The sequence below is a fragment of the Dendrobates tinctorius genome, unplaced genomic scaffold (genome assembly GCF_039654945.1).
Source record: "Dendrobates tinctorius isolate UK_male_01 unplaced genomic scaffold, ASM3965494v1 ptg000171l, whole genome shotgun sequence".
Classification (NCBI taxonomy): Eukaryota; Metazoa; Chordata; class Amphibia; order Anura; family Dendrobatidae; genus Dendrobates; species Dendrobates tinctorius.
Window position 1 is genome coordinate 7677381 of NW_027361838.1, and position 26715 is coordinate 7704095.

Sequence of the window (26715 nt, forward strand, 5' to 3'; positions counted from 1 at the left end):
GTTGCTCACTTAAATCACTCCAGTCTGTAACACCTGACCTCCAATCATCCTGCTCAGATGATTGACTTCTGTCAGCCAAACCAGCTCCATTACCAGCAGCAACCACCAGAGGGAGCCCAAACTCAGAAGCCAGGTCAAAAGTGTTCACAACACACGCCCCCGACCACACCAATTTCACAACTAGTCACACATGTCTACGCCCCAACCACACCCATTTAGCACTGCTGATAACACTGACTGGTACTGAGGGCACAGTGGCTGGCATTATGGGCACAGTGGCTGGTACTGAGGAAAAGAAAGAAAGAACAGAAAGAAAAAAAAAAGAAAACAGAGAGAAATAACAGAGAAAGACAGAGGGGAAAGAAAAAACAGAGAGAGAAAGAAAGAAAGAAAGAGGGGAAAGAAAGAAAGAAAAACAGAGAAAGAAAGAACAGAAGAAAGAAAAACAGAGAGAAAGAAAGAACAGAGAGAGAAAGAAAGAACAGAGAGGGAAAGAAAGAAGGGACAGAAAAAAGAACAGAGGGAGAGAGAAAGAGGGGAAAGAAAGAACAGAGAGAGAAAGAAAGAAAAAGAAAGAGGGGAAAGAAAGAAAGAACAGAAAAAGAAAGAAAGGGGAAAGAACAGAGAGAGAGAGAAATAAAAAAACAGAGAGAAAGAAAGGGGACAGGAAAAAAATAACAGAGAAAAAAGAGGGGAAAGAAACAGAGAGAGAAAGAAAAAGAAAGAAAGAACAGAGAGAAAGAAAGAAAGAACAGAGAGATAGAGAGAAAGAAAAAAACAGAGAGAAAAGGGACAGAAAAAAATAACAGAGAGAGAGAAAAAAGAGAGAGGGGAAAGAAAGAACAGAGAGGGGGAAAGAAAGAACAGAAAGAAAGAAAGAGGGGAAAGAACAGAGAGATAGAGAGAAAGATGGGAAATAAATAACAGAAAAAGAAAGAACAGAGAGAGAAAGAACAGAGAGGGAGAAAGAAAGAACAGAGAGAAAGAAAGAGAAGAAAGAAACAACAGAAAGAAAGAAAGATGGGAAAGAAAGAACAGAGAGAGAAAGAAAGAAAAAGAAAGAGGGGAAAGAAAGAACAGAAAAAGAAAGAAAGGGGAAAGAACAGAGAGAGAGAAAGAAAGGGGACAGGAAAAAAATAACAGAGAGAGAGAAAAAAAAGAGAGGGGAAAGAAAGAACAGAGAAAGAAAGAAAAAGAAAGAGTGGAGAGAAAGAAAGAACAGAGAGAGAGAAAGAAAAAACCAGAAAGGGGACAGAAAAAAATAACAGCGAGAGAAAAGAGGGGAAAGAAAGAAATAACAGATAGGGAGAGAGAAAGAAAGAACAGAGAGAAAGAAAGAAAGAGGGGAAAGAACAGAGAGATAGAGAGAAAGATGGGAAATAAATAACAGAGAAAAAGAAAGAACAGAGAGAGAAAGAACAGAGAGGGAGAAAGAAACAGAGAGAAAGAAAGAGAAGAAAGAAACAACAGAAAGAAAGAAAGATGGGAAAGAAAGAACAGAGAGCGAAAGAAAGAAAAAGAAAGAGGGGAAAGAACAGAAAAAGAAAGAAAGGGGAAAGAACAGAGAGATAGAGAGAAATAAAAAAAACAGAGAAAGGGGACAGGAAAACAATAACAGAGAGAGAGAAAAAAGAGAGGGGAAAGAAAGAACAGAGAGAAAGAAAAAGAAAGAGGGGAAAGAAAGAACAGAGAGAAAGAAAGAACAGGGAGATAGAGAGAAAGAAAAAACCAGAGAGAAAGGGGACAGAAAAAAATAACAGCGAGAGAAAAAAGAGGGGAAAGAAAGAAAGAACAGATAGGGAGAGAGAAAGAAAGAACAGAGAGAAAGAAAGAGGGGAAAGAACAGAGAGATAGAGAGAAAGATGGGAAATAAATAACAGAGAAAAAGAAAGAAAGAACAGAGAGAAAGAAAGAGAAGAAAGAAACAGAAAGAAAGATGGGAAAGAAAGAACAGAGAGAGAGAAAGAACAGAGAAAAAGAAAGAGAAAGAAAGTGAAAGAAGGGAGAGAAAGAACAGAGAGCAAGAAAGAAAGAACAGAGAGCGAAAGAAAGAGGGGAACGAACAGAGAGAAAGAGTGGACAGAAAAAAGGATAGTGAGAGAGAAAAAAAAGAAAGAGGGGAAAGAAAGAACAGAGAGGGAGAAAGAAAGAAAGAGGGGAAAGAAATAAACAGCGAGATAAAGAAAGAACAAAAGAGGGGAAAGAAAGAACAGAGAGGGAGAGAGAAAGAAATAGGGGAAAGAAAAAGAACAGAGAGATAAAGAGAGAACGAAAGAACAAAAGAGGGGAAAGAAAGAAATAGGGGAAAGAAAAAGAACAGAGAGATAAAGAGAGAACAAAAGAAAGAGGGGAACGAAAGAACAGAGAAAGAAAGAACAGAGAGAAAGAAAGATGGGAAAGAAAGAGAGAGAACAGAGAGAGCGAGAAAGAGAGGAAAGAGGGGAAAGAAATAGAACAGAAAGAGAAAGAAAGAACAGAGAGCGAAAGGAAGAACACAGAGAGAGAAAGAACAGAGAGATAAAGAAAGATTAGAGAAAGAGGGGAAAGAAAGAACAGAGCGAAAGAACAGAGAAAGAGGGGAAAGAAAGAACAGAGAGAAAGAAAGAAAAACAGAGAGAGAAAGAAACAAAGAAAGAGGGGAAGAAAGAACAGAGAGAAAGAACTGAAATAAATAAAAAACAGAGAGAAAGAAAGAACAGAGAGAAAAAGAAAGAAACAAGAAAGAAAACAGAGAAAGAAAGAGGGGAAAGAAAGAACAGAGAGAAAGAAAGAAAAAGGGGAAAGAAATAACAGAGAGAAAAACAGAGAGAAAGAACAGAAAAAAACAGAGAGAAAATGAAAGAACAGAGAGAAAAAGAAAGAAAGAGAGCAAGAAAGAAAGATCAGAGAGAGAAAGAAAGAGGGGAAAGAAAGAACAGAGAGAAAAAGTGGACAGGAAAAAACAGTGAGAGAGAAAAAAAAGAGAGGGGAAAGAAAGAACAGAGAGGGAGAGAGAAAGAAAGAGGGGAAAGAAATAAGGAACAGAGAGATAAAGAGAGAACGAAATAAAGAGGGGAATGAAAGAACAAAGAGAAAGATGGGAAAGAGAAAGAAAGAACAGAGAGAGAGAAAGAGAGGAAAGAAAGAACACAGAGAAAGAAAGAGGGGAATGAAATAGAGTAGAAAGAGAAAGAAAGAACAGAGCGAGAGAAAGGAAGAACACAGAGAGAGAAAGAACAGAGAAAGAAAGATTAGAGAAAGAGGGGAAAGAAAGAACAGAGCGAAAGAAAGAACAGAGCGAAAGAAAGAGGGGAAAGAAAGAAACTAAGAAAGAAACAAAGAAAGAGGGGAAGAAAGAACAGAGAGAAATAAAGAGGGGAAAGCAAGTACAGAGAGAAAGAAAGAACTGAGAGAAAGAAAAAAAACAGAGAGAAAGAAAGAACAGAGAGAAAAAGAAAGAAAGAGAAACAAGCAAGAAAACAGAGAAAGAAAGAGGGGAAAGAAAGAACAGAGAGAGAGAGAAAGAAAGGGGAAAGAAAGAACAGAGAGAAAAAGAAAGAGAGGACAGAAATAAAGAAAACATAGGGAGAGAGAAAGAAAGGGGAAAGAAAGAACAGAACGAGAAACAAAGAAAGAAAGAGGGGAAAGAAAGAAAGAACAGAGAAAGAAAGATAGAGGGGAAAGAACAGAGAGAAAGAAACAGAAAGAAAGAGGGGACAGAAAAAAAGAACAGAGAGATAGAAAGAGGGGAAAGAAAGAAAGAACAGAGGGAGAGAGAAAGAAAGAGGGGAAAGAAAGAACAGAGAGAGAAAGACAGAAAGAGGGGAAATAAAGAGCAGAGAGAGAAATAAAGAAAGGAGGGATAGAAAATGAATGATGGGAAAGAAAGGAGAGAGAAAGAAAGAACAGAGAGAGAAAGAAAACAGAAAGAAAGAGTGGAAAGAAAGAGAACAGAGAAAGAAAGGAAGAACATAGAGAGAAAAAAATAACATAGAGAGAAATATTAGAGAGAAAGAAAGATTAGCGAGAGAGAAAGAAAAAGGGGAAAGAAAGAGAAAGAACAGAGCGAAAGAAAGAACAGGGAGAAAGAAAGAGGGGAAAGAAAGAAAGAACAGAGAGAGAGAAAGAAAGTGTTAGGGACGGCGGAACGTACTAAATATTAAATGATAGAAAGCGCGTTCGCTACCCGGGGTCCACCGTGCAGTAGGTGTTAAAACCGCTGCTAGACAATGGCAGACGCGTTATATGGCGGTATGATGCGCACGGGTTCAACGTCACCCGATGTGTGCAGATCGGACTCTGTTAACTCACAGAGGCGCTGTAACATAAACATAAACACAGAGCCTGTTAGACTCACAGGTCTCAGCGTAATTACACGCACGGTATCAGGTCACAGGACAGGGTCCAAGACAGGGAACGGTGTCCGTCTAGACCTACTGTGCGTGCGGCGTCACTACTGCAGACGCCGGTAAGTGCTGCTCAATGCAGCAGGGCGGCAGACACAGCCGCTATGCAAAAGAGCCATGAGAGACATGACACCACTGGACACTAGTGTAGAGGTGCGGTGTGCAGTGGCCTAAGGTTTGCCACTGACTGGCGCTGACTCTTTCTATAGTTTCCTATCCACATGCGTAATATCAGAGGGAGGGAAATCTTAATAAGTCAGTCACCAGAATCATACATCCATCACCATTCACACATCTAGCAAGAAGAGTCTATACTAGCGCATAGCCGAGCGGCCATGCGGGCCTTTTATAGCCGTGCGCTGCCGGGACCTTCCAGATCTCTGAGCTGGACCAATCAGATCAGGAGAAGGACCTGAGCACATGACTCCTGATCTCCAATGGAAGATCGTCTCGTGAGCATGCCCAGTAGCGGGACGAGAGGACTTAGCCTCTGGAGTGGCTTGCTGCAGGACAGCCTGCGCTGCTATTGCTGACCCAGAGGTGGCAGCAACAACCAGTCCTACAGAGCTGGTCTGTGCAGGCTCCTGAGCGGTCGGTGGAGAATGGGAGACCACTGGATACAAGGCTCTTGATTCCCGCTGTGCAGCTGCAGGAACCCGACGCCTAACAGAAAGAAAGAACATAGAGAGAGAAAGAGGGGAGAGAACAGAGAGAAACAGAGTGGACAGAAAAAAAGAACAGAGAGAGAGAAAAAAAAAGAGGGGAAAGGGAAAGAAAGAGGGGAAAGAAATAAAGAACAGAGAGAGGAAAGAAAGAACAGGGGGAAAGAATAGAGAGAAAGATTAGAGAAACAAAGAGGGGAAAGAACAGAGCAAAAGAAATGAGAGAAAGAAGTAAAGATACTATAGCAGCCCTGCTCCCATTATAATGCCCACCTGAGCCTCCTGGTGCAGGACATATCATGATCCGCTCACATGGCCGGCATCCCCAATTCCAAGAAGATCCTGCTGTCGGAGGATGACACGGTGATGGATCTGAAGCATTCCCTGAAGTGCCTCCATGGTTCCGTCACAATCTCCTCCCAAAATTACCTCATTTCCAGTCAGCTTCTAGCATGTCACTTCCGGTGGAACGTCACGTGCGAATTCTAAAGTGCTCCTCGGGGCTCCGCTGTGTACTCCTGTGTCTGTGGGAAAAGTAAGCTCCCAGTGGGGCAGACTCTCAAAAGCGGGACTGTCCCGCTGGATCTGGGACGGTTGGGAGGTATGAATGCTCCCCACCATACACCTTGTACACACATGGCTCCACACACGGCTCTGCTCCTTACACCTCACGCACACACGGCTCCACTCAGTACACACATGGCTCCACTCCATAAACCTCGTACACACGAGGTTCCGCTCCGTACACCTTGTACACATGCGGCTCCACCCCGTACACACATGGCTCAGCTCCGTACACTTCATACACACAAGGCTCTGTTTCTTACGCTCCGTACACCCCATACACACACGGCTCTGCTACGCTCCGTAAACACACGGTTCTGTTCCGTACACTTTGTACACACACAGCTCCGCTTTTTACACCTCATACACACACGGCTCCACTTTTTACAGCTCGCACACACACGGCTCCGCTCTGTACACCTCGTACACACACAGCTCCGCTTCGTACACCTCGCGCACACTCGGCTCTGCTACATCCACACTGTAAACCCCTCCTGATGCCACAAATAAACTTCCCTCATCCAGCACAATAACGGCCAGCACAGTAGAGTCCTGCATACACCGAGGCCCCTGATCATGTGACCCCCTGACCCCTCCCCTGACCTCATCACAGGTCCTGTGCGCACAGAAGAGAACAGCCTGGCGACGTCATTGCAGGCTGTGAGGGGCTGCGGTGGGTCTCTTGAGAAGGCGAGGATGAGGTGCGTGTGGCTTATCTCCCTACAGTGCGGGGGAAAAATAGAGTCCCAGGCAGGACAAAAACGGTACTGTTCCGCAGAATTCGGGACGGTTGGGAGCTATGCACACCACACACACACATTGTATAAGCCGTACACACCACACACAAACACACTGTATACACCGTACGCAGAACATACACACTGTATACTGTACACAGAACATACACACTGTATACACCACACACACTGTATACTCCGTACGCAGAACATACACACTGTATACTGTACACAGAACATACACACTGTATACACCACACACACTGTATACTCCGTACGCAGAACATACACACTGTATACGCCATACACACCACACACACTCTGTATACGCCGTACGCACCACACACACTCTGTATACGCCATACGCAGCCTCTTGCGCGGTACCACAAGAGTGGATACTAGGTGGTTGAGCATATGTGGGGGGGGGAATTCTCAACGCTAGATAGCCTGCCCCCATCATCACATTACCGCCCTCCCCATGCGATAGCATCGGGCCTCCATCCAGTATGTATATATGTGTGCGTGTAAGCACACCACTGTCACCTAGTCTGCACACATATATTCACAGTAGCATATACATACCGGGCGGCAGTGGCCACGCATTGTGTATACTCTGTGTATTCACGTGTGTATCAGTGTGGACCCCGCGTGTACACAAGGAGCTCTAGAGGACAGGAGACGGGGGAGGAGACAGTGACACCAGAACTTCCAGAAGGCGCAAAAAAAATGAGCGGGAGAAATTCCCGCTTTTTCCGCCGTGAGCAGGAGATCTTGTCTCGTCCTACACAAGATGCCGGTGGCCGAGGAGGTGACGGGACCCAGCGCTCAGGAGCAGGTAAGTGTCCACACCTGGCGGCAGGAGGAGGAAGAGTGAGCGGCTTAGCTGAGGGCACTGTCTTGCAGGGAGTGAATAGCGGCCAGCACCAGGAGCCCCATGACGAGCTGCAGTACCTGGAGCAGATCCGGCACATCCTTCAACGGGGCTACCGCAAAGAGGACCGAACTGGTACCGGGACCATGTCCGTGTTCGGTATGCAGGCTCGGTACAGCCTGCGGGGTGAGTGTGGGGCTAATGATGGAGACTCTGTACTGTACACACCAGTGGAGGCTGCAGAAACCTTGTACTGGTAATTAGGGATAACCCCGCCAGTCACAGGGCTGGTGCGGCCCCCAGTCTGTGAGTCACAGGGCTGGTGCGGCCCCCAGTCTGTGAGTCACAGGGCTGGTGCGGCCCCCAGTCTGTGAGTCACAGGGCTGGTGCGGCCCCCAGTCTGTGAGTCACAGGGCTGGTGCGGCCCCCAGTCTGTGAGTCACAGGGCTGGTGCGGCCCCCAGTCTGTGAGTCACAGGGCTGGTGCGGCCCCCAGTCTGTGAGTCACAGGGCTGGTGCGGCCCCCAGTCTGTGAGTCAGTCACAGGGCTGGTGCGGCCCCCAGTCAGTCACAGGGTGACTGACGGGTGACAGGTTTTATTAAACATGTAAGTATAAATAAGTAAAAGGATGCCTCATTATATCAAGCAGAGACTTGGCAACACAAAACAACTTGTCACACGCCCCCAGAAGAAGAATCGGTGAAACGCGCATTGGGGTGATAGACACGGCAATCCTCTGCCTCAATAATAAGTTAAAATGATTTATATGCACTTTTGCCATGTGGTTGCTTTTTCTTGCTGCTAGTTTAGATTTCTATGTAGCTTACAAGCACTGAGACACTCTATGCATCCACTTGGAGAAAAATTTATATTCTGATTGATTTTACACCTTTTTTGTCTCCCTATTTTTATTTGTCTAGCACGCATAATGGATGAAAAGCATACAAGTAATGCATACTGCCATTTATTTATTCAATATATTAAATATTTTAGTGCCTTTTTTCAAATATATGATTACCGGTATATAGAACCATTTAGGTTTATCTCTATTCCAGTGTGGTAACCTTTTTTTTACAACCTGAGGCAGTTTTGTGTTGCCAAGTCTCTGCTTGATATGAGGCATCCTTTTATTTATTTATAGTTACATGTTTAATAAAATGAATCTTGAAATATACACTCCTTTCCCTTCCTCTTTGTGTGAAGGTATGTTTTGTATAATAAAAACAAGTACAGTAATATTAAATAATACAAGTCACGACTGGTACAGGAGGAGAGAGGACCCTGCCTGCGAGGGCTCACAATCTACAAGGGATGGGTGAGGATACAGTAGGCGAGGGTAGAGCTGGTCATGCAGCGATTTGGTGGCTCAGTGGTTACTGCAAGTTGTAGGCTTGTCAGAAGAGGTCAGTCCTTAGATTCATTTTGAAGGTTTCCACAGTAGGCAAGAGTCTGATATGTTGGGGTAGATAGTTCCAGAGTGGGGGGGGATGCGCAGGAGAAATCTTGTATGCGATTGTGGGAAGAGTAGAGAAGGAGATCTTGTGAGGATCGGAGGTTGTGTGGTGGTAGGTACCGGGAGATGAGGTCACAGATGTATGGAGGAGACAGGTTGGGGATGGTTTTGTATGTCATGGCTAGGGTTTTGAACTGGAGTCTCTGGGTAATGGGGAGCCAGTGAAGGGATTGACAGAGAATTGCAACAGGTTGTGTTTGGCGCTGGTCGGCGCAGCGTCAAAAGGACGCATGCGCCGCCAAACGCATACCTGCGCACGGCCTGCGTCCCCAGTGCTAAAGATAGGGGATGCGTGCAGCGTCATGCGCCCGTAGGCGGAGCTACTGGCGGAGGCACTGCAGGGGGCGGGGCTTAGCGGCGTCCGTGCGCAGGCCGCCGCTGCGACCTTAAACGCAAATGTGAAACTAGCCTTACCCATACAAGTCTGCAGATCTGAGAAATTCATTAATTAAGGGTACGTGCACTTGTTGCGGATTGTGCTGCGGATTTTTCCGCGCAGATTTGGCAAAATTCGCAGGTCAAAAGACCTGCGTTTTATCTGCGGATTAGCCTGCGGTTTGACACCTGTACAATGGAGCAGGTGTAAAACCGCTGCGGGCTCCGCACAAAGAAGTGACATGCTGCGGACTTGAAACCGCAGCAAATCCGCGTGGAAAAATCCGCAGCATGTGCACTGCAGTTTTCCCATAGCAAATAAAGGTACTGTACAACGCAGCAGAAACTGCTGCGGATCCGCAGGGCCAAATCCGCTGCGGATCCGCAGTAGAATCCGCAGCGTGTGCACATACCCTAAAGGGATATTCCCATCTCCAAGATCCTATCCCAATATGTACAACAGAAGAACACACTGAGCATTCCTGTGTATGTGGGAGTCAGAAGTGTGCATTCAGCCAAACAATTGTATTGCTGATGGCTATCTTGTGCTTGGGGGCTTTAACCCCTTCATGACGTATATTTACACTAAATGTTGTGTCCCTTCCTTTGATGCAGGCTCTTTCTGCGCACATTATGACTGATTTTAATCTGTCATGTTCCTTTCTTTAACAGTCAAAGGTGAAGCAGTGCGCTGCCTGTGGCTGTTAACCAGTTAAATCTCATTATTCACTGACATCAAAAATAACACGTGCTGGTCGGAAGTGTTTCATTCATCCCACCCATCGGCGCCTGTGTCATGTGATTGTGGGGTGCCGATGGGTTGTTATGACAGCTGGAGGTCTGCTGATGACCCTCCTTCCCGGGCATGACAATATTTCTGTGAATGCCAGCTTGTGGCTGGTGTTCATAAGAGATCATGAGTTCTGCTCCAGCACTGCAAATGTATAGGTCCAATCGCAGCTTAATGTCTCCTAAGGGGACTATTTAACCCCTTAATGACTGGAGCTTTTTTCCTTTTTCGCTCCCCTGCTTTTGTGCCATAACTTTTTTATTTTTCTGTCAGTATGGCCATGTGGGGGCTTATTTTTTGCAGGATGAGTTGTACTTTTGAACGATGCCATTGGTTTTACTATGTCGGGTACTCGAAAACGGGAAGAAAATTCAAAAAAATTTGCAAAAGCAAAGTGCAATCCCACGCTGTTTTTTTGTTTGGCTTTTTTGCTAGGGTCACTAAATGCTAAAAATGACCTGCCATTATGATTCTCCAGGTCATTACGAGTTCATAGACACCAAACATGTCTAGGTTCTCTTTTATCTAAGTGGTGAAAAAAAATTCCAAAGTTTGCTCCATTTTTTGTGATCTGGGGTCGGGTGAAAGCTTATTTTTTGTGTGCCGGGCTGACATTTTTAATGATGCCGCTTTTGTGTAAATACGTTCTTTTGATCGCCCGTTATTGCATTTTAATGCAATGTTGTGGCTACCAAAAAAACGAATTCTGGCGTTTTGAATTTTTTTCTCGCAATTCTGTTTAGCAATCGGGTTAATCCTTTTGTTTTATTGATAGATCGGGCGATTCTGAACGCAGCAATACCAAATATGTGTAGATCGCCTATATGTAGCAGATTCACTGCATTGTTATGAGCGCCGACCACCGGGTGGCGCTCTTAGTAATATGCCGGCAACAACCAAAAAGGTCTCGGACCTCTGGTTGTGAAGGCAAAGCGTCGCTGACCCCCAATCGCGTTCAAAACATAGAAGCTACCCCAAAATGGTGTCAGTGAAAATGCCAGCTCAGGGCGCAAAACTCTTTTACTCTGTCGCCTAATTGGGGGACACAGAACCTTGGGTGTTATGCTGCTGTCCACTAGGAGGCGACACTATGCATAATCTGAAAAAGATTAACTTTGGCTCCTCCTCTGCAGTATACACCCCTGGACGGCGTCAGCCTTCTCCAGTTTTTGCTTAGTGTCGCAAGGACGCACACCTTTTTTCTTCCGTTTTTTCCTTTTTTTCACGGAAATACAGATGAAGAAAAGTGGGTCTCCAGCGAGACTCCCGGCATGGCTCCCTCCTCGGTCCCCTATTAGGGGTACCCGGTTGAGGTCGAGGTGGTTTTTTCCCCATGTTGCTCCCTCCCCAGTCCCTCGGGTCCTGGTTCGAGGTCGAGACCCCCCTCCTTCCCCAACCCCTTTAAGGGGTCTGGGTTGAGGTTGAGGCGAGGATGAAGACCCCCTGACGGTGACAGACGCACCCTCCCTAATCCCCCGCAGGGGGTATTAGGTTGAGACGCCTCAGGTAGGGTCGGAGATCAGGCAGCATTTTGCAGCTTCCAGGGACCCCAGGCTGGCTGAGGGATCCTGTTGGGGCCGGGGGAGGGTGCGGACTGGATGGCACAGCAGAGACAGGGTTTTTTCTGCGTCCCTGTCTCTGCAACAGCAGCGGCTCCATAGCGCTTCAGGGGCACCCCATACAAAAACCGCTACCCCTGCTACCCCCACCGCTATCCAGTCGACTATTCTGGGGGGGTCTGGTACAAATCCCCCCCCCGGACTACCGCGCCGCTCTGGAGCCCTCCTGGGCATCAGGCTTCTAATTTAGGCCGCGGCTTCGGCCTAGCTGAAGCCGCCGCCTTTTCCCCGGATGACCAAAATGACACACTGGAGTGTCATAGAAGGGGCAGATTGAGGCAGAAAGGGCGCTTTTTTACACAGCCCAGCGCGCCCTTTTCAGCTCTCCGCCCCCTCCTCCCTCTCCTCAGAGCCCCGGTGGCCATTTTTTCTGGATGAGATCCAGGAGAGGAGCAACACAGCGGTCTCCGGGGGGGCACAGAACTTGGATCTGTCGGCGCTGGACCTAGGGGCACACCGGTGGGGTAAGCTCACAGCTGGGTTCTCATTACTCAGCTGTGAATCTATACTTCCTATAAGGCTTTCTGTGGGTTCCCTCTGCGTAGCCACCCCTGTACGATCCCTTATAGCCAGCCTCTGTGCACTATGCCGGGCTCAAGGAAGAGAACCAGGCAGGAATGTTTCTATGCATTCTGCACAGCCTGCAAAGCCACGCTCCCTAGTGGCAGCACGTATCCGCACTGCCGGGACTGCATCCAGAACTCTGGGTCAGAACCCCAGGGAGTCCCTACTGACGCTTCAGTGTCACAGGCCACGCCGGAATGGGCAACTCAGATGTCTCAGTCTATGTCACAGTCCATAGACAACCTAACTGCTACATTACTGCAAGCTCTGCAGAGTCGGGCCCCGGCTATGGACGGTACACAGCAAACGGACAGCTTGTCTCAGGAACATGCTGCTTCCGACTCTCACAGACGTAAGCGGACCCACAGGTCTCGATCACCTAAGTCGCACTATAGCACAAGGTCGTCCCCCTCTAGGGAGAGACGGCGTCATTCCAGGTCTCCTGGGCAGTCCCCTTCCACAGACACAGTGCAATTTACCACAGGGATCCCCCACCACAGAAGACCCCCGCCCCAGGTCGCCCTCCAGGGATCACCTTAGCGAGGCACAGGATTCGGAGGGCATCTGTGACTCCGACTCAGATAATGAAACGGTCAGGTCCGTGGTACCTTCTCCCCCTAGCAATACAGCACTAGTTGAGGACATAATTTCTGCCATTCATCGGGTGCTAAAAATTCCAGAGTCGCCCCCGGAAGTCCCAGAACATAGGATTTGCTTCGAAAGTGTTCAAAAACCACCTAAGGTCTTCCCTAATCACGATGAGTTTGAGAAAATACTTACCAAACAGTTTGCGCAGCCTGACAAAAAATTCGCTAATCGCAAATATTTGGAAGCGAAGTACCCCTTCCCACAGAAAGACACCAAACAATGGACAGATCCACCTGAAGTGGACCCTCCGGTTTCTAGGCTAGCAGCTTAGACTTTACTCTCTCTGCCGGATAGCTCAACCCTCAGGGACGCAGCAGACAGGCAAGTAGAACGCATGGCTCGTTCTATTTTCGAAGCGGCAGGCGCCTCTCTGGGCCCTGCATTTGCTTCAGTTTGGGCATCCAAGGCCATCCTGGCTTGGGCCAAAAAACTACAGGAGGGTCTTCAGGCTTCAAATCCTGAACTCTCGGACCAAGCGGTCCAGATAGCAGTGGTAGCAGACTACATGATTCATGCAGCCCTGGATTCCGCCAGAGGTGTAGCGGGAATAGCATCAAACGCCATCACGATCCGACGCATCCTCTGGCTGCGAGAATGGAAAGCGGATGCGGCCTCAAAGAAGTCCCTCACGTGACTTCCGTATTTTACTGGAAGACTTTTCGGCGAAAAGTTGGACACCATGATAGCCAATGCCACTGGGGGTAAGAGTACCTCTCTCCCTCAACTAAAACCGAAACGCACGTTTAAACGAAGAAACCAGACGCGATTCCGATCCTTTCGGAATTCCTCAGGCTGGTCCGTTTCGCGCCCAGTGCAAAACCACAACCGTTCTCCACGCAGAGACAACCCACGGACTCAGCAGCGACCGGACAGCGCTTGGCAGTCGAAAGCAGGCCAAGTGAAACCCAAGGGAGGAAAACCTCAGAACTTCGCTTCATCATGACTCGCGACCTCCGGAAGACACCCCACCAGTAGGCGGCCGACTTTTACTCTTTCAGCAAGTCTGGCTGCCTATTACAGAAGACAGGTGGGTCAGGGAAATAGTGTCTTCCGGATACAAGATAGAGTTCACTTCCGTTCCACCGAACCGGTTCTTCCTTTCTGTTCCTCCAACACCACCAGAAAAGGCTCGTGTTTTCCACCAAGCGGGTTCCTCTCTCCTTCAATCAGGAGTTGTGGTGCCGGTTCCCGCGAACGAGAGATTCCGAGGATTCTACTCAAATTTGTTCGTAGTCCCCAAGAAAGGAGGCGGCGTCCGACCCATACTGGACCTAAAACAGCTCAACAATTACGTACGGGTCCGTCATTTCCGCATGGAGTCCCTCCGGTCCATCATTGCATCCATGGAGCAGGGAGAATACCTCGCCTTCATAGACATACAGGATGCGTATCTCCACATACCAATTGCTCCCGCCCACCAAAGGTTTCTCAGGTTCGCGGTCAACCAAAACCACTACCAGTTTGTCGCCCTTCCGTTCGGACTCGCCACGGCTCCAAGAACGTTCACCAAAGTCATGGCGGCCACCATGGACGTCCTGCACTCACGAGGCATCCTAGTCGTCCCGTACCTGGACGACCTCCTCGTCAAGTCTCCCACTTTCAAAGACTGCGAGGTCAGTGTCTCAATCACTCTAGACACTCTGAGTCGCCTGGGATGGCTAGTCAACCTACAGAAATCGTCGACCATCCCAACTCGGACTCTAACATTCCTGGGAATGGTATTCGACACCGCCAGGGGCCTGGTGCTCCTTCCCAAGGACAAGACACTGGCCATCCGTCTGGGAGTTCGCACACTCCTTCGCAGTCCTCCTCGATCTCTCCGTTTTGCCATGAGAGTCCTCGGCCGGATGGCAGCAGCAATAGAGGCAGTGCCATTTGCCCAGTTTCACCTCAGGGTCCTTCAACTAGCCATGCTCAGATCTTGGGACAGGAACCCCTTCTCCCTCGACAGGGAGTTCAGGTTGACGTCATCAACCAGGAGGTCCCTGCATTGGTGGCTCAAACCAACCTCGCTTACACGAGGGAAGCCATTCCTCTCAGGACAATGGAAGATCCTGACTACCGATGCAAGCCTGACAGGCTGGGGGGCGGTGCACCTACATCACAGGGCACAGAGCAAGTGGTCACCGAGGGAAGTGACATTGCCCATCAATGTTCTGGAAATCAGGGCCATTCTCTTGGCACTGAGAGCCTTTCATCACTTGCTTGCAGCCTCGCACATACGGATACAGTCGGACAATGCCACGGCTGTGGCATACGTGAACCACCAAGGCGGGACCCGCAGCGCCCAGGCGATGAGAGAAGTGGCTCATATCCTCCGCTGGGCGGAAGACACAAGGTCGGTACTTTCTGCGGTACACATTCCGGGTGTAGAAAACTGGGAAGCCGACTTCCTCAGCAGGCAAGGAATGGACTCGGGGGAGTGGTCTCTCCATCCCGAGATTTTTTACCAGATCTGTCAACGCTGGGGAACCCCGGATGTGGACCTAATAGCATCCCATCTCAATACCAAGGTTCCCAATTTCATGGCCAGGACACACGACCCGCGGTCGCTCGGAGTGGATGCCCTGGTCCAGGACTGTCCCAGTTCCGACTCCTGTACATTTTTCCACCCCTCCCCCTAATCGCCAGGGTCGTGAGGAAGATCAAGCAAGAGGAGTTCCGACCATCCTCATCGCGCCAGACTGGCCCAGACGTACTTGGTACGCCGACATCGTCCAACTTACGGCAGACGCCCCCTGGTGTCTACCCGACCGTCACGACCTTCTGTCTCAAGGTCCGTTCTTCCACCAGAATTCAGGGGCTCTCAATTTGACGGCATGGCCCTTGAAACCTGGATTCTAACCCAGGCAGGTTTTTCACCGGCAGTCATTACAACTATGATCAGGGCAAGGAAGCCTGCCTCCGCCAAGCTCTATTATCGTACCTGGAGAGCTTTCTTTTCTTGGTGCGAATCTCATGGACAAGTCCCACTCCCTTATTCCCTCCCGAAGGTACTAGGTTTTCTTCAATCGGGCCTAGATGCCAAGCTATCCTTAAGTTCGCTTAAGAGTCAGGTGTCGGCGCTTTCAGTCCTTTTTCAAAAGCGCATTGCTATTAAACCGCAAGTAAGGACTTTCATCCAGGGAGTTTCCCGATTGGTTCCTCCCTACAAACGTCCGCTGGATACGTGGGACCTCAATCTGGTCCTGACAGCATTGCAAGCTCCACCCTTCGAACCTCTTAGAGGAGTTCCACTCTCCATTCTGTCTCAGAAAGTGGTTTTTCTAGTGGCGATCACCTCGTTACGCAGAGTGTCGGAATTGTCAGCACTTTCCTGCAGACGGCCTTTCCTAGCCTTTCACCAGGACAAGGTGGTTCTCCGCACGGTACCATCCTTCCTTCCGAAGGTTGTGTCCAACTTTCACCTTAATGAAGAGATTTCACTGCCTTCCCTTTGCCCGGTTCCGGTTCATAGAGTGGAGAAGGCTCTGCATACGCTTGACCTCGTCAGAGCATTGCGAATTTACGTGTCCAGGACTGCACCTTTCCGGAAATCTGATTCCCTCTTCATTCTTCCGGAAGGTAGTCGCAAGGGGTTGCCGGCTTCCAAGGCTACCCTTGCCAGGTGGATCAAGTCCACCATACATGAGGCCTACCGACTTAACAGTTCCCCTCTTCCGGCCGGTATCACGGCACACTCTACACGGGCAGTAGGGGCCTCCTGGGCCATTCGGCATCAGGCTTCGGCACAACAAGTGTGCAAGGCGGCCACTTGGACTAGCCTACACACGTTTACGAAACACTACAGTGTTCATACCCAGTCCTCAGCGGATGCGAGCCTGGGTAGACTGGTTCTGCAGGCGGCAGTACCCCAAGTCTAGGGGACTGTCAGCACAATATTCGTCCACTGCTTCCCACCCAGGGACTGCTTTGGGATGTCCCAAGGTTCTGTGTCCCCCAATTAGGCGACAGAGTAAAGGAGATTTTTGTGTACTCACCGTAAAATCTCTTTCTCTTAGCCTTTAATTGGGGGACACAGCTCCCACCCTGTTGCCCTTACGGGCCGTTGTTTCCTGTTGAGTTCTCATATTGTTCTTTGAGCTCGTACATAGTAGCCTTCTTACAGGCATGGTTATGTTATTTGGTTACGTTCCTCCTCATGCTTTGGCACAAAACTGGAGAAGGCTGACGCCGTCCAGGGGTGTATACTGCAGAGGAGGAGCCAAAGTTAATCTTTTTCAGATTATGCATAGTGTCGCCTCCTAGTGGACAGCAGCATAACACCCAAGGTTCTGTGTCCCCCAATTAAAGGCTAAGAGAAAGAGATTTTACGGTGAGTACACAAAACCTTGGGTGTTATGCTGCTGTCCATAACTCGTCCCGCAAAAAACAAGCCCTCATCTAATATATAAAGCTCAATGTGTGTGTGTATGTATGTCCGGGATTGGCATCCGCACCGTCGCAGCTACAGCCACAAAATTTGGCACAGTCACATGTCTGGACCCCGAGAGCGTCATAGGCTATGTTGTGTGGCGAAATTTTAACCCCATGCGTTCAAATTCACCAAACAATTTTTCCCCTATCTACATAATGGGGAAAAGTGAAAGGAAAAGTGTTGGAGGCAAATTGACAGCTGCCAGATGTGAACAAGGGGGACTTAAAGAATGAGAGCAATGGCGCCAAAGAGTATATACTGTACAGTTGCTAAGGTGGGGCCCTGACATAGGATACTCACCACACATGGGGATATGAACACACACAAAATGCGCCACACACTACCACGTGCTTCAACACATATACCACCCTCAGCACACATTTCACCACACATACACCAACCTCGCCACATAAAAGTCGTAACACAAAAGTCGCTCAAAACTCGCCACGCTGTCCCAGAGCTGTTTAAAAGATGAAAAATGAGCTGTGATTGGTTGCAATCAGCAACAGTTTTCTTTGTGGACAGTTGTGGTAACTGAGGCCTATTATTCTTATCATTTCTATGGTGTTATCGTCCTTCTGTAAAGCTGGAAATAACACAATTTATTACCGTGCCAACACAGGCCACCCTCTGACACAGACTGCACGGGGAGCCCAGTATCACACAGGAGAGGATTAAGGTACTGTCACACTTAGCGATGCACCAGCGATCCCGACAACGATGTGGATCGCTGGTGCATCGCTAAGTGGTCGCTAGTGAGCTGCCACACAGGCAGATCTCACCAGCGACATAGCAGCGGTCGGGGGTCGCCACTTACCTGTCAGACGAGGTGATCCTGACGTCCTCCCGCCCGCCTCCACGCGTCGCTCGTCGGCGCCACAGGAAGCTGACGACGAGAAACATGGCTCAGCAGGCAGTATCACACAGGATAGGATTAGATACACAGCTCGGCAGACTGTATCACACAGGATAGGATTAGATACACAGGTCAGCAGTCAGTATCACACAGGATAGGAGTAGGTACACAGCTCAGCGGCCAGTATCACACAGGATAGGAGTAGATACACAGCTCAGCGGCCAGTATCACACAGGATAGGAGTAGATACACAGCTCAGCGGCCAGTATCACACAGGATAGGATTAGATACACAGCTCAGCAGTCAGTATCACACAGGATAGGAATAGATATGCAGCTCAGCACACAGTATCACACAGAATAGTATTAGATACACGGCTCAGCAGACAGTATCACACAGAATAGGATTAGATACATGGCTCAGCAGTTAGTATCACACAGAATAGGATTAGATACACGGCTCAGCAGTCAGTATCACACAGGATAGGATTAGATGCACGGTTTTTATGTGCAATATAATCATTATAATTTGTTATAACTAACCACAGTTGGTTACTATGCCCAGGCAATGCCGGACTCTTCAGCTAGTATAGCTAGAAAAAGTTATGGCTCTTGGAAGAAGGCGAGGAAGAAACAAATGCCAAAAATTGCCTGGGGTAAAAGGGGTTGATCAGTAAAAGGATAGGTGATTACTTGTTGATCAGTTGGGGGTGCCTTTACTACGACCAGCACTGATTTGGCAGAATTGTGAACTTTTATTCCCCTTACAAATAAGGAGCAACAAGTCAAATTCCTGACCACCGTGCCATTTATTCTATACGGGGCTGCCAGCAAAAGCTGAGCAAAGTGCTCAACAGACCCATCTACAACCCTTGGCAAAAATTATGGAATCACCGGCCTTGGAGGTTGTTCATTCAGTTGTTTAAATTTGGTCCAGATTTTAGACACAGCAAACATTCCTTGAAAAAAGACACATGAGGTCAACGTCATGGCCTGCAAATAGTCCGGATCTCAATCCAATCGAAAATCTTTGGAAGTTGAAGAAAATGGTCCATGACATGGCTCCAACCTGCAAAGCTGATCTGGCAACAGCAATCAGAGAAAGTTGGAGCCAGATTGATGAAGAGTACTCTTTGACACTCATTAAGTCCATGCTTCAGAGGTTGCAAGCTGTTATAAAAGCCAGAGGTGGTGCAACAAAATACTAGTGATGTGTTGGAGTGTTTTTGTTTTTCATGATTCCATAATTTTTTCCTCAATTGAGTGATTCCATAATTTTTCCCGTATGCTTGGTTTAAAAAAAGTAACCATTACTGACTACCACATTTTTTTGTTCTTGATTTCTTTTAGTGTTTCTTAAAACCAGAAATTTGCCATTTGAAATGACTTTAGTTTTGTGCCATGTCTGTGATCTGCTTTTTTCCTACAAAATTAAACCACTGAATGAACATCCTCCAAGGCCAGTGATTCCATAATTTTTGACGGGTTGTAGAATGAATGGAGCACATGTCGAGCATGTGCACTACAGCTCCATTGTACCCTTCTAAAAGTTAACTATTCTAACAATCAGGGCAGGTGGCAGCAGTCGGACCCCCACTGACCATCAATTTGTTGGTTAATCTGTGGCTAGCATTATTGTAAGAACTTTTTTTTTTTTCCTGCATGAAAAGTGAGGTCTTGGCATTTTCTATGCCTATGTACTTTGAGTTATTGTAAATTATATACTCCTCCCTAAAAATAAAAATGTGCAATCTGTGTATGCATTTTACTGCTGGGGCCCAGCGACATGTCGCCCCTTTTATCCTGGCTGCCAGACCCTGCATATATCCTGCCCCTTTATTCAAGTATGTGACACAAAGATAGTTGAGAACAACATTCTGCCACCTTCAGTGCCAGCGACTTTGAATGACTGGCCACTTGCAGCCAGGAAGAATAGGGGGACACAATTACCTGTTACAGCCTTGAGTGGGGGACTCGGCAATAGATTGTTCTTCTATCCAGTGCATTGCTGCTAAATTTCTGAGACTGGTATGTGGGCCGCCCTCCCAGGGCCGCGGGGTACTCGGTACTGGGCCGGTGTCAGGGGGATGTGTCAGCAGCGGTGACCCGGACCGTGGCCCTGGGCGCCCAGGTAATGGGGGAATGTAGTGACCGTGGCCCTGGGCGCCCAAGTAATGGGGGAATGTAGTTAATGTAATAGTTTGTGACGCCACCTGTGGTGCTCGGCATGGGAGGTGTTAAGCCGACGCTTCAGAGAGATCCTCTGGGACAGATGTTATGGTGCAGCAGTGATGGTATAGCCCTCCACAGGCAGGGCTGAGGTCCCAGGGCAGTGTAGTTGCAATGGTTGTGGAAAGGCGCAGGCAGTGTAAAGGATGGTACCCAGATGTAGCGGTGCTGAGCGGGTTGGCACAAGAATGAATGGAGGACACCGAGGCTTGCAGTTCCAAGGCTTTACTCAGTCTGCGGTACACAAGGGTGCCTACCTCCGAGCTGTGTCCTCCGGGTCAGAGACTCAGCCAACCTCCAGGCCAGATGGAAAGCCCCTCTCCAACACTCCGCCAACATGTACCTTTCCTGAACGACTCCTCTAGTGCGCCTTAATGTGTGAAGATCTCCAGTACCGTGGTACTCTGGAGTTCCTACTGTCAGATGTTCCCAAGAACTCTACTCGTATGGCAGACAGCTGTAGCCTGCTTCGGGGACTCCCTTCTCCTGAGCCCCGGCTCTCTAATCAGTTGCTGTTGTGCCCCAAGTCTTAGATGGGAGTAGTGCATTTACAGCCAACTACTCCACCGGTGTCTGCTGCAGAACCATAAGTGTCCATACAACCTCGGGGACCGGGCCCCGGCCTTGCGCTGAGAACCTATAGGCAGGGTTCCTCTTCCTACCCACGTCCTCTCTGTTCTCCTACTCCTTCGTTCTGTACTTGTCTTTCTCTCTCTTATGGAAGCTTAGGTTTCAGTTCTACGTCTTTCTCCTTCTTTTCCTTTCCCGTGCCAGCTGGCTCAGATCACTGAGGCAGCTGCAGCACTCCTTCCTCCATCCCTTCTTCCAGGGATCCCCACTCCCGAGTGGCTTCCTTCCTCACTGACCTCCTGTCAGACTGACCTGTGATCCTATACTTTCCCACTCTTTTTATGTATCTTAACTCCACCCACCTCCCAGCACATCCAGTGTTCCAAGCAGGGAACCACCAGAGGTGCTCTGCTACTCTCTAAGCACTGAGCCACAATGTGGTTGTGCAGAACTACCCTGTTGTGTGGGGTGCGAGTGTTGGAGCATGGAAAGGAGTTCCCACCTTACCTGGATGGTGGGGCACTACACCTTAGGAGAAGGTGCAGTACCTCTGTGGCGACCGAGCCTCGGGCGCCACACATGTACTTAAGACGGACAGGGCTGTAGACACAACTGCTCTGTCTTCAAGGACCCAGTGAAATATTTTTGTCTGCGGCATTGGCTCAGGGACGTCATTGCCTCTAGACGTCTGGTCATCATTATATACTTTTACTGATCAGTTGTCAATGTGAATTTTGATGTGTAATTTTTTATTTATTTTTTTGTTCCCTCTAGACCAGTTCCCTCTGTTGACGACAAAGCGTGTCTTTTGGAAGGGAGTGCTGGAGGAACTGCTATGGTTTATCAAGGTAATGGGCAGATTTGGAGAACCTCTTTGATTTTTCCAAACCCTTCTCCAAGTTACGGCCAGTTTCACACTTCCATTTTTTTCCGGTACCGCAGATATCTGTTTGTGTAATACTTGTGGCAACAGTGTGCTGCATCAGTACCACATGCACCGACGCTAGGGAAGCAGCGGTGCTATTAGCGCTGTTCCCTGGCGCTGAGTGCTGAAGACCGCACGCATAATTCTCCCCTGCTCTGTCGGCGACCAGGGTAGAATAATGAGAGTTGTATTCAAGTGATGACAATGACAGCATGGGGCAGCTGATAGGACTATTACTCCCATCAGCCTGCTGCCGCTAATAATAGTGACAGCAGGCGGCGGCTGATGGGAGTATTCATCACCCGCGCTATAAATAAATTTAAAAAAGGTGTGTGTACAATCTTTTTTTTTTTTTTTTTTTTTTTTTTTATATATATATATACAATCAGCCACTCAAAACTCACATCTGGGGGCTGCAACCCTCAGCTATGCTGGTTATCAAAAATTTAGGGGTCCCCATGCTGTTGTGTTTTTTGTTTTTTTTATTAAAATAAATATTTTAAAAAAAAAAATGATGTGGGTACCCCTTATTTTTGTCATCCAGTCTTGCTAAAGCTGAAGGCTGGTGTTCTCTGGCTGGTACGGGGCCATGGATATTGCCCGCAGCCGCTCAGAAAAGGCACATCTATTAGATATGCCAATTCTGGTGCTTTGCCCGGCTCTTCTCACTTGCCCTGTAGCGATGGCAAGTGAGGTTCATATTTGTGGGGTTCATGTTGCCTTTGTATTGTCACGTGACATCAAGCCCACGGCTTTGTAATGGAGAGGTGTCTATAAGATACCTATCCATTACTAATCCTATCGTTATATGATAAATAAAGCCACAGCAAGTATAAAGTCCTTATTAGAAATAAATCTTGGCACAGTCCAGGTCGAAAACTATTTATCCCCAGACATGAATTACATCATGGGGCAGAACGATGGACAGATGAGGGATATTGTGTGTGTTTACTTTAGTTTTTCATTACAGGAGATGAAGGTTTCGGTGGAATAGAGGTTAGGTGAGTATAACTGTTTATTTTTAACTCCTTTACGCCAAGGGTGGTTTGCATGTTAACCCCTTCCCGACCTGTGACACAGCGTATGCGTCATGAAAGTCGGTATCAATCCGACCCATGACCCTGCGGGTCGGGGTCACTGAAAGGGCATCTGACCCGCAGATACAGGGGGCTTTGTACTTCACCACAGGGGGCGTGGCTTCGCCCCCACATGGCTACGATCGCTCTGATTTGCTGTTTCACTTTTAACAGCCAATCAGAGCGATAGTAATATTTCATCAATGAAAATTGATGAAATATTACAATCCAGCCATGGCCGATGCTGCAGTAGCAGTGATCAAAATGAAAAAAATAGTAAATAAACCCCCCCGTTTATCACCCCCATAGGCAGGCACATATAATAAAATAAAGAAATTATTTTTATTTTTCCATTAGGGTTGGGGTTGGAATTAGGGCTAGGGTTGGAATTCGGGTTGGGGTTAACTAGGGTTAAGGTTAGGGGTGGGTTGGGGTTGGGATTACGGTTAGGCTTGTGGCTTGAGGTAGAGTTGGGATTAGGGTTAGGGGTGTGTTGTGGTTAGGGTTATGATTAGGGTTGGGGATAGGGTTGGAGTTAGAATTGAGGGGTTTCCACTGCTTAGGCACATCACGGGGTCTCCAAACGTGACATGGCGCCACCATTTATTCCAGCCAATTTTGCGTTCACAAAGTCAAACAGTGCTCCCTCCATTCCGAGCCCCGATGTGTGCCCAAACAGTGGTTTACCCCCACATATGGGGTATCAGCGTACTCAGTAAACATTGCACAAGTTTAGGGTCTAATTTCTCCTGTTACCCTTGGGAAAATAAAAAATTGGGGGCTAAAAAACTATTTTTGTGGAAAAAAAAATTATTTTTAATTTCTACGGCTCTGCGTTATAAACTTCTGTGAAGCACTTGGGTGTTCAAAGTGCTCTCCACACATCTAGATAAGTTCCTTGGGTGGTCTAGTTTCCAAAATGGGGTCACTTGTGGGGGGTTTCCACTGTTTAGGAACATCAGGGGCTCTGCAAACGTAACATGACGCCCACAGACCATTCCATGAAGTCGGCATTTCAAAATGTCACTACTTCCCTTCTGATCCCCGACATGTGCCCAAACAGTGGTCCGCCCCCACATATGGGGTACCGGCGTACTCAGGGCAAACTAGACAACAATTTTTGGGGTCCAATTTCTCCTGTTACCATTGTAAAAATAAGAAATAGTGGGCTAAAAAATCATTTTTTTGAGGAAAAAAAAATATTTTTATTTTCACGGCTCTGCGTTATAAACTTCTGTGAAGTATCTGGGGGTTCAAAGTGCTCACTATGCATCTAGATAAGTTCCTTAGGGGGCTAGTTTCCAAAATGGGGTAATTTGTGGGGGAGCTCCAAAGTTTAGGCACACAGGGGCCCCAAACACGACATGGTGTCCGCTAACGATTGGAGCTAATTTTCCATTCAAAAAGTCAAATGGCGCTCCTTCCCTTCTGAGCCCTGCCGTGCGCCCAAACAGTGGTTTATGACCACATATGGGGTATCAGCGTACTCAGGACAAACTGGACAACAACTTTTGGGGTCCAATTTATCCTGTTACCCTTGGGAAAACAAAAAATAGCGAGCTAAAAAATCATTTTTGAGGAAAAAAATGATTTTTTTTTTTTTTTTATATTTTTGTGGCTCTGCGTTTATAAAATTCTGTGAAGCACTTGGGGGTTCAAAGTGCTCACTACACATCTAGATAAGTTCCATAAGGGGTCTAGTTTCCAAAATGGGGTCATTTGTGGGGGGTTTCCACTGTTTAGGAACATCAGGGGCTCTGCAAACGTAACATGACGCCCACAGACCATTCCATCAAGTCAGCATTCCAAAATGGCGCTCCTTCCCTTCTGAGCTATCCCATGCACCCAAACAGTGGTTCCCCCGCACATATGGGGTATCGGTGTACTCAGGACAAATTGCACAACAACTTCTGTGGTCCAATTTCTTCTGTTAGCCTTGTGAAAATAAGAAATAGCGGGCTAAAAAATCATTTTTGTGGGAAAAAAATTATTTTCACTGCTCTTCGCTACAAAATTTCTGTGACTCACTTGGGGGTTCAAAGTGCGCACTACACATCTAGATAAGTTCCTTGGGTGGTCTAGTTTCCAAAATGGGGTCACTTGTGGGGGAGCTCCAAGGTTTAGGCACATAGGGGCTCTCCAAATGCGACATGGTGTCCGCTAACGATTGAAGCTAATTTTCCATTCAAAAAGTCAAATGGCGTTCTTTCCCTTCCGGGCCCTGCCGTGCTCCCAAACAGTGGTTTATGACCACATATTGGTATTGATGTACTGGTATTGATGTATTGATGGTATTGATGTATTGGTATTGATGTACTCAGGAGAAATGTATTGGTATTGATGTACTCAGGAGAAATTGCCCAACAAATTTTAGGATCCATTTTATCCTGTTGCCCATATGAAAATGAAAAAACTGAGGCTAAAAGAAATTTTTTGTGGAAAAAAAAGTACTTTTCCACCTGGGGGTTCAAAAGGCTCACTATGCACCTAGATGCATTCCTTGGAAGGGTCTAGTTTCCAAAATGGGGTCACTTGTGGGGGAGCTCCAATGTTTAGGCACACAGGGGCTCTCCAAACGCGACATGGCAACCACTAAATATTCAAGCATATTTTCAATTCAAAAAGTCAAATGGCGCTCCTTCCCTTCTGAGCCCTGCCGTGCGCCCAAACAGTGGTTTATGACCACATATGAGGTATTGATGTACTCAGGAGAAATTGCCCAACAAATTTTAGGATCCATTTTATCCTGTTGCCCATGTGAAAATGAAAAAATTGATGCTAAGAGAAAATTTTTGTTGTAAAAATTAAAATGTCCGTTTTTTCCTTCCACGTTGCTTTAGTTCCTGTGAAGCACCTGAAGGGTTAACTTCTTGAATGTGGTTTTGAATACCTTGAGGGGTGCAGTTTTTAGAATGGTGTCACTTTTATGGGTATTTTCTGCCATATAGACCCCTCCAAAATGACTGCAAATGTGAGGTGGTCCCTAAAAAAAAAAAAAAGGTTTTGTAAATTTTGTTGTAAACTTTTAACCCTTATAACTTCCTAACAAAAAAAAATTTTGTTTCCAGAATTGTGCTGATGTAAAGTAGACATGTGGGAAATGTTATTTATTAACTATTTTGTGTCACATAACTCTCTGGTTTAACAGAATAAAAATTCAAAATGTGAAAATTGCGAAATTTTCACCAAATGTCCATGTTTTTCACAAATAAACGCAAAAATTATCGACCTAAATTTACCACTAACATGAAGCCCAATATGTCACGAAAAAACTATCTCAGAATCGCTAGGATCTGTTGAAGCGTTCCTCAGTTATTACCTCATAAAGGGACACTGGTCAGAATTGCAAAAAATGGCCAGGTCATTAAGGTCAAAATAGGTTGGGTCATGAAGGGGTTAATGACCAGGCAAATTTTTATTATGTAATTCTGACATTGTTTTCTTGTGACATATTGTACTTCATGATAGTGGTAAAATTTCTTTGATATCACTTGCGTTTATTTGTGAAAAAAAAAAACAGATATTTGGCGAAAATTTCACAATTTTCCAACTTTGAAAAAAATAGAGAAATATGTCTATATAAATAACATTTCCCACATGTCTACTTTACATCAGCTCAATTTTGTAACCACATTTTTTTTTTGTTAGGAAGTTATAAGGGTTAAAAGTTGACCAGTGATTTCTCATTTTTACAACACCATTTTTTTTTAGGAACCACACCACATTTGAAGTCACTTTGAGGAGTCTATATGATAGAAAATATCCAAAAGTGACACCATCCTAAACAGTGCACACCTGAAGGTGCTCAAAACCACATTCAAGAAGTGTATTAACTCTTCAGGTGCTTCACAGGAATTTTTGGAATGTTTAAAAAAAAAATGAACATTTTTTTTTTTTTTCACAAAAATATTACTT

At 46.9% G+C, this 26715-nt stretch overlaps 1 protein-coding gene across 2 annotated transcripts in view; it reads left to right on the forward strand.

Moving 5' to 3' along the window:
- Positions 1-6863: 6863 nt before the first annotated feature.
- Positions 6864-26715, forward strand: part of TYMS (thymidylate synthetase) — a 37513-nt gene continuing 17661 nt past the window's right edge. Inside the window, exons 1-3 of one of the 2 annotated variants that reach the window (XM_073550869.1) lie at positions 6869-7183; positions 7252-7405; positions 21574-21647. In XM_073550869.1, coding sequence (XP_073406970.1) covers positions 7139-7183; positions 7252-7405; positions 21574-21647 — 273 coding nt within the window. In that variant the 5' untranslated portion in view covers positions 6869-7138. Of the gene's footprint in view, positions 7184-7251; positions 7406-21573; positions 21648-26715 lie in introns of both variants that reach the window. The other variant, XM_073550870.1, reaches the window with a different exon arrangement.